This window comes from Nelusetta ayraudi, unplaced genomic scaffold, assembly GCF_046127955.1.
Source record: "Nelusetta ayraudi isolate G7.1 ecotype Tasmania unplaced genomic scaffold, CSIRO-AGI_Nayr_v1 ptg000056l, whole genome shotgun sequence".
NCBI classification, from domain to species: Eukaryota; Metazoa; Chordata; class Actinopteri; order Tetraodontiformes; family Monacanthidae; genus Nelusetta; species Nelusetta ayraudi.
This window is the reverse complement of record NW_027466106.1, coordinates 2,299,833-2,308,046: the sequence shown is the minus strand read 5'-3', so window position 1 is coordinate 2,308,046 and position 8,214 is coordinate 2,299,833. Positions and strand designations below refer to the sequence as shown.

Here is an 8,214-nt window from a genome sequence, read left to right as displayed (position 1 = left end):
TTTTTTTTTTCTTTCTTTCCCCAAACATTAGCTTGAAGCACGCGCACAAGTGATCGTGCAGGCGCACGGGGACGAGAGCAGGAGGGGAAGCTGTGATACAGAGTTGCCATGGCGACCACACAAAACGGCATGCGCTCACCATGGCAACAGACCTGGCGAGGTGAATTTAGCGGAGATGGCGGCGGCGGCGGCGGCGGCGGTGGAGCTTGTGCTGGCCTCTGGTCGTTTGGACGGCCGCATCACAGCACGGACTCATATTTAAAGACAAACTGCAGGGCACTTAAAGCCGAAGCCTTCAAAAATCAAACCTTACCTATCAGGCTTCATTTACAATTAACACTGAAAGACAAAAAGCACAGATTCAGTCAGGTACAACATAGCGCATCTTCATTTCATTGGTTCATCTCTTATTTTCCTTGGCTCTTAATCTTCTTCTTTCTAACCCATCGTTTCCAGCTGCTGGGACAGCATGCATCCCATAAATACACAAATGCACGCATCTGCCGCAGGGAACAGAATGATCATCGCAATTAAATAGGCAATAAAATTAAAACCATTGTTTCACACTTTCATCAGCCGCCGACCTAATGTTCAGGAGAATATCAGATCTGTCGTCTTCCATAAAACGCACTAGCAGCTGGCAGCCGATTGGCTTTTGTGCATAAAACGTGAATCCGCCAGCGCGGCTTCACCTAGTTGTCTTTCTAGTTGAGCGAATACGCACAATTTGCCCTAATGTGCTGCATTCTTGCTGAAAGTGGCAAATACATTTTTATGCACAAGGCAGCGAGCAGCCTTAACTCAAGCACTGAATAAATCCATTAAATGACCCATTAAGGTCCCAAATTCACTTTAAGTTCACTTCAATATTAGCTTCCATGTCAGTGAACTCATCGGAAATGATGAAAGTCTATCCGTCATAACGGTACTCCTTTGGCTCAGTCCATCCTTCAAAACTGACCGTGCTGCAAAACAACCCTTTGCGATGTCACAGAGTGCACCGATAAGAGTTTTCGCTCCCCTTCAAACACGTGGAAGGACTTTGAAGGAGGCTGTCAACGGACGGCTGAAAATACTGTTTTCTAAAGATGTGTTTCCAAAGTGTTTGTGTGATGATGCACTGAGAGCCCAAGGTCTCCCAGATGAAAAATAGAGATCTGAAAATGTGTTGAATATGGGCCCTTTGCGACGGACAAAAAGCCTCTAAAGACCTAAGGACACGCTGATGCCTTCTGGAGACATGATCTACAGGACTTTGGTTAACGGAGACACAGACGGCTCTACCTGGAATGACAAATGGCCCTGGGAGAGTCCTGAAGCTTCAAGGCTGGGGGGAAAGGGGGGGGCACTGTACTGTAAACAACAACGGCTCCGGTGCCAGACCAGGTGAAAACCCCCCTTGCATATACACCATCAATCTGTTCCTGCTGCTGCCTTAACAAAGCTAAATTCTCACACAGATGTGTTTAAATACACGCCAGGCCTGTTTATCCTGAGGCCAAAGTTACTATCGTCACCATTTGGCCACCCATGTAATATACAAATTTCGGCATGGAGTTGTTGTTGTTGTTGTTTTTGTTTGTTTTTAAAAACACAAATGACCAAACATCTTAACCAAAATTTGTTAAACAACAACCATTCATTCATTCATTTTCCATACCCGCTTAGTCCCGAGCTCAGGGTCACGGGGGTCTGCTGGAGCCTATCCCAGCTGTCTTAGGGCGAAGGCAGGGGACACCCTGGACAAGTCGCCAGTTCATCGCAGGGCCTAAACAACAACCAATAACCATCTAATAGGAAGATGTGATAAAGCAGAATGCTCGGTGCAGTGATTCGCCCTGACAAGGTTTGACTGCCAGGTGATTTTCTTTTTTTCATCCCCTTCAAACTGAAGGCTTCAATTAGTGGCTTTAATTAAAAAGCTGACACAAAAAGGAGGCGCGGACACAAATCACTCGAGCTGCTTTTCAATCCAGCAGTCATTAAAAAATTGCCGCCGCTTGACTGCATTCCATGTCAGCTACGTGCACGTGGAAGTGTGTCACCGTGAACTCAGGAGGCCTTTCGCATAAAAGACGAAGAAGAACAAAAATATAAAACACATCCTTCCTTGTCGAGTGTCTGCGGAAGGCTCTCGTCGTCGGATTTGGAGAGCAACTTGTCCCGGGCGTGATGACAAAGGAGCTGCTCGCCACTTGATTTTGTCCTCTGAGTCTGAAGTAGGCGCCTCGTGAAACGGCGCGAGTGTGCGATTCTTTGATTGGAAACCGTGTTCCTCTCCTCCGCGTTTGATATTCCGCCGCCCTGGAGGGAGACTGTCTGCTCAGCTGTCTGCTAAGTGGAATAATCAGAGCAGGTGGGTGTGGTAGCGGCCTCGCCGGCAAATAACAACCCAGGGCCCGGCTCAACGTCGCCACCTAGTGCCCAAATGAAAACTTACAAAAACAAATCGACGGCAGCCCAGTCGCTTGTAAAGCTCCCCGTCAAAATTAAGAATTTTCGCCACTTATTTCCAGTAAGGACTGGATTTTTATCCTTTGAAAAAAATAGTTATTACATATTATCGCCCTGTGAATTGTTGTTGCGGTTAGTCCGAGACAGTTTTGTTTAAAAGGGTCCTTGAACAGACACTGAGAAAAGTCAGACAAAAAGCAGAAGCAATAGTGTTCTGTTTTCTATCCCTGGGATCCGCCTGGCAGTCTGCGGAGCAGGAAGTCGGGGATCATCCTTCAACACTTTGAGCTGGACAAAAAAAAAAGAGTAAAAAGTCCACAGAAAAATGGAGCAACTCATTCTGCTGGTTAACTGCTCAATATATTTACTCCTGCGCCACAATATGTGGTAAAATTCATGATTATTTTGAGGGCATAAATATCCATAAATAACTGCCATTGAGGGGTTTTAATCCTATTATTTTTCCTTAATGGCAACGTTGTTTGAAATATGTTATCACAGTAGTGATAAACAGGAGTTTTTCCAAGTTGGTTCTTCACATGGCCATCGTTTGAATTAATCATATAAGGACAATGTAATGGCTTGTGCAGTTGTGTAACAAAGCATATTTTAAAACAATGTGAATGTAAACCAGCGTTCTGACGTCCAACTGGCGCTCCTATCGCTCTTAAACCACCTGCGATGTCACAGTGCCTTGCTTACAAGTGGACCCAGTGTTTTATTTCCATGCCTGTAGCAGAGCCACACAGACACAGACACACGCGCACACACACAGACAGCCAGCAAAGACAGAGGATTGTTTAGCACAATAAATATCTCCAACCCAAGCTAATACTGAAAGCGTTAAGTCAGCACTTTGATTTATTCCACGGACCACGTACGACTCATTACAGGTCACCACAGAGTTATCCATGCAGCAACTTGCTCATCACGCCCATATACTATTTTACAACTTTTAAAAACACATACGCACAAATGACAGACGCATTTCAGTGGTCATATATTACCAATATTACTATGCACAAAATATAAAACTATCATTTGTCTTTGACATCAGTACATAGTGGCTGCAATATTATTTCTTTTGGACAACAAAAAAAAAATCATTTGCACATTTATACACAGATTAGTTACTATGCATTGCATAGTCCCCATATATTTCTCTTGACATATTGCATAATAAACACACCTTCGTCTTTTTTAAATTAAGACTTGTTATGATTCCAACATGTGCTGGCGTTGAAAGACTCAGCCCGAACCCAGTAAATAAAACCCAGAGTAGACAGAGTGTGTGAGTGTGTGTGGATTTGAGCGGGTGAAAGAGAAACTGGTGACCTCATCCAGGGGCTGCTGTACATCGCTGCTCATGCTTTCACATGTGAAGATGCCAGTTACAGACCCTGAGGAAGCCCGTCTCCTCTATGTTACAGGGTTCAGGAGGGCCAAAACCGTCAGCTCAGAACAAAATTGGGCTTTTACGGTAGCCATCCGTCAGGCAAACTGCTTAGTGTAAGCAGATGCGATCGGGAAATAAGCACCGCCGGATTAAAGTCATACTGTTGTGGATTTTCTAATCACTTCAGAGTTTATAATCATGACATTTGCATCTTTTTTTTCCCGAGGGGGGATGAAGCCCCACTCATGGCAAAGTGTCTCTGATCTTAATCTTGTACACATTTTCATTTTACTCTCAAAGTCATACTTGTCATCTCGAACATAAGCTCGAGAATTTTGGAGGAACTGAGAAACGGAGGAATTCGGTCTGATTTGTGCACGAGCATCAAATCAGTGTTAAACACCTGTTTACGGTTGGCTGAAGTGAGAAGGAGGGAAGGAGGGACGTCCCACCTGTTTGGTTTCTGTATTCCAGCAAGAACAGAAAAAAAAAAAATCGAGGTTGGAGTTGCAACCCAGCAGAGTTGGCTCCACATCTTCTGCACAGAGCAGCAGAGCCTGTTCACTACAACAGTAGTCATCAGACATGTTTTGCCCGCTTTGTGCCTCACACCTCTTCACTAGTTAGCCTATCCCGAGGCTCACATCAGGTCCGTCACCGTTTCAAAGACACAGCCTTCTGATTATCCGTAAGAACATCAAGTCCTCCATACACATTTTTCATTTCATTTACTTCTTTGTTTCTCAACTTTGGTGGCTCCTCGTCCCGTCTTCCGTTCTGTCTTCCTTTTGAGCTCTTTTCTGTCCTTCATCTGTTTTTCTCATTGAGCTTCGTCTCAATCTGCCTTCCTGTTTCTACTCCCCTCAGTGTTGCAAGAGGAAGTTGGTTGCCATGTTGATGTCGTTGTTTGATGCTCTGAGGGCCTCGAGCGCATCGATCCTGGAAAAGCCCATTTCCACCAGCCGTGCAACCTGTCGGGGACGAACAGAGCGGGTTGAGACGCTAGCAGCAATAGAATACATAACAATTTCCCCCAGGGAGATCAATAAAGTTACTTTAGTTAGAAATGTGGAAGTGCGTAGAGACTAAAAGAACTCCCACCTGCTCCTCTGCGATCAGAGAGCTGTCCTGTCGCGGGGGCTGCGTGGATGGCGGCGTCTGAGCCTGTGGGTGGGGCTGCATTGGGGGTCGGTTCTGTCCCCTGCGTCTCAACGTGGGAAACAACCTGGTCCACTGAAACAGCCCGCCCTGCACACAGCAACGCACATTTCCCCGTCCTTTACACTCCATGTGTGTTTATGTTTCCAGGCGAGTCAATAATTGTACATTTGTCTACCTGCTGTTGGCGCCTGGCGTTCCTCCTGGACTCGCTGTACTGGGCCAGCAGCAGCTGTTGATCAAGCATGTCCATCCGCTGCTGTCTCTGTATGTCCAGGGTGGCTCCCATCCCCAGGGGGCTCTCATCGCTCGGCTGAGAGCCTTAAACAAGAGTTAAATAAATGTTTTTTTTAGCAGGAGGCAAAGGCTTAAGTGTAATAAAAAATAAAATAAAAACTATTCTGGAATGATTTCATTACAATTTAGAAGTTGAAAATATGAAATCAGTCTGTCTGGGACATTTATTATAATGCCCTGACAAAGAGAAACAACTTCCAACGCAGCCCAGTTAAACACTGGTCACTGTGGAAAGGCCTCGCACAGGATTTGTTTACATGCATGAAATGGATGGACTCACTTGAGAAGACTGGTTCCAGAATGTACCGTCCAATCCGAGAGAGCCACATGGGTACAAACATGAGCTTCTGCAGCCAGAGCACATTGGCGTGGTACAGCGCACCCGAGATCTGACGGACAGATTGACAATCGGGAAAAGAAGTTAAACCGGACTGAACTTGACGTCAACTTTCAGAGTTCTTCTGCTTGTTTTAAACAATCCAAGGCTCACCAGTCCACTGAGCGCCAGAAGCCACGTGAAAGGGCTGGAGGTTAACAGCTGGAGCACAAAGGAGAGAACAGGCACACAATCAGACTTAAAGCTAGGACTAATTGATTACTGACAACATGTCAGCTTCCAATACAGATCAAAAATTCAAGCAGTACATTGGAAATGTCAGTAGTGCACCTTTTGAGAGCAGCTAAATTTCAGTGTGTGTGAGTTTTTGGTTTTGTGTTGTATTTTTTCCCAACGAGTTGTATTTATTTACAACTCATTTAAGGATGATGAGAATGCACCAAGTGAAATAAAACGCAAATTAAACACGACAGCATTACTATGTATAGGCTTACCTGCAGGCCAACCACATAGACCAGGGACTTGTTTGTGATGTAGATATTTCCTAGCACCTGGGTGACAGGCATTCTGGGAATTAACAGGTAGAAAGGCACGAACAAGGAGAAGACTGGAGCGAGCCTGTAAGAGGGGGAAACAATTGAAAAAGAGGATCCCTTATGAATGACTTGAAATGATTAGTGGAGCTTGACGGGTAGCCTCATGTACTGTACTTCAATAAATAACTGAACATTTTTAAGAGAGCATAAAATGTACAGTTTGGAGAACACACTACTCACATTCCTGCAGGCAGTTCCTCTATTTCATATTCAAATAAAAGCTGGAAAACCTGGGCCAGCAGGAAATCCACCAGAGCAGAGAGGCACCAGGTGCCCAAAAGGAAGGACTGGAGGAGAATCACATGGTGAACAATTTTGTCACGTTTATAAAAATCTAGTTTAAGAAAAAAAATCTGTTTTAATACTTACAGCAAACTTCCTGGTACCAAACCTCCTTTCAAATATTCTGAAGTTGTAGATGAGCAGGCTGCTGCAGAAGGCATCTTTGACATCCAGACACACCAGCCTGCCACAGAAGAACCTCCAAACCTGCACAAGGAAGTAATTTCATATATTCATATTGTATGAAATGGTTGTTTTTTTGTTTTTGTTTTTTTGTTTAACAAATTGTTATTTCAGCATCTTTGATTGCATTTAATCTTGTATTACAGAAGGAAAGTTTGTTTTCCATGTGGCCTTTTTAGGGAAAGTTCAAAAGATGATTATGAGACTGTATGAGAAGTTGAAAGTGCTCAAACGGAATGTCCTTGTGTGTGCCATGACATTTGTATTGCTTATAAATCAATATCGATTACAAGCGGCTATGTAAGTGGCTCGATCAAATATAAACACAAAGGGCGGTGATACTTCAAGCAAGAGGTGAAATGTGGAACAAACTGACTGTGTGGGTGCTGCTTGAGGTTTGATCTTGACAATCATTACTGACAGACTGGAGCCGAGCCATACCTGGTGGCTCTGCGTTGCCGCCTGCAGGTTGTACACGAACAGCTCCTGGTACTGTGGCAGCAAGGTGAGCATCACTGTCAGCCCATTGAGGACCAACAAGAGGCCTTTGGACAGAGGAGCCTTGTCTGGAAACGAAACACACGACGTGGTTTATGTGAATATAATATGTTGGTATAATAGATTGGTGCTGTCGACTGCATTTTATCCAATTAACGTACTTTCTTGTTGCCTTAGAAATAGACAAAGCTGTGACATTTGTCGAGGAAGTGGAAGTTCACAACTTATCGTTACAAGCAAGCGGTGCACTTAGCTAGTGAACCACAGGGAGCCGTTTCGACAAACGTGGACAACTTGGAAAAATGACGAGGGAAAACGAACGGGTAGAACGGGTCAACGGGAGCTTCACGACAGCACTGACACATGCAGTAGCTATACACGGCCATAATTGTGAGCACAAACCCCTCGACTAAATGAATGCTAACTACCGTAAGCCTAGCTAGCCGCTGAAACTAACAGGAAGAGCACCGAGTGCATGGATGCGCGTCCCCGGCGGCTGTCCTTTCACGCTGGCTCCGGGATACTTACAGAGGCCTCGGGAGCCGGTGGTGGTGAACATGGTGCCCTGCCAAGTTAGTGGGGTCCGCAGGAAGGCTGAGAGTCGCCGAGCGGGGCCAGACTAGCGTGAAAACGCCGAGGTAAAGTTGAACAGATGAGCCATGCTGAGACCGTGAGGAGAAAGACGGGGAACGGGAGATTGTACAGGAGCCCGAAGAGCCCAAAACTGTCTTTTCTCAAATTGCTGCTGTACAAGACGTAATAAGAGGTAACTGACCAGATGAGGGCGCTGTTGCTTTGTTTTTAAACAAGAGACGGCGATTAGAAACGTTCAATAAACTGTGAGTCTGGGCGGATTTTTATTTTTATTTTTATTTTTTTGTGTGCATCAAATTTAAGTTATTCACTAATTAGTTTGATATGTATACTTTTCTTCTTTTTTTCCCCATTTAAAGTAGCCCCCTATCTGGAGTTGAACAAGTGGTCTGTCAAGATAAATTCTAGATCCACTGATT

General features: G+C 44.8%; 1 protein-coding gene across 1 annotated transcript; it reads right to left on the bottom strand.

Moving 5' to 3' along the window:
- Nucleotides 1-3,297: 3,297 nt before the first annotated feature.
- ubac2 (UBA domain containing 2) lies at nucleotides 3,298-7,958 on the bottom strand. Its single transcript, XM_076038348.1, has 10 exons — nucleotides 7,730-7,958; nucleotides 7,145-7,269; nucleotides 6,608-6,727; nucleotides 6,419-6,525; nucleotides 6,137-6,260; nucleotides 5,796-5,843; nucleotides 5,586-5,694; nucleotides 5,187-5,329; nucleotides 4,952-5,098; nucleotides 3,298-4,821 (listed from the first exon to the last, which is right to left on the bottom strand). Exons 1-10 carry the CDS (start codon nucleotides 7,758-7,760, stop codon nucleotides 4,714-4,716), a joined length of 1,062 nt encoding a protein of 353 aa, XP_075894463.1. The 5' UTR covers nucleotides 7,761-7,958; the 3' UTR covers nucleotides 3,298-4,713.
- Nucleotides 7,959-8,214: the final 256 nt, after the last annotated feature.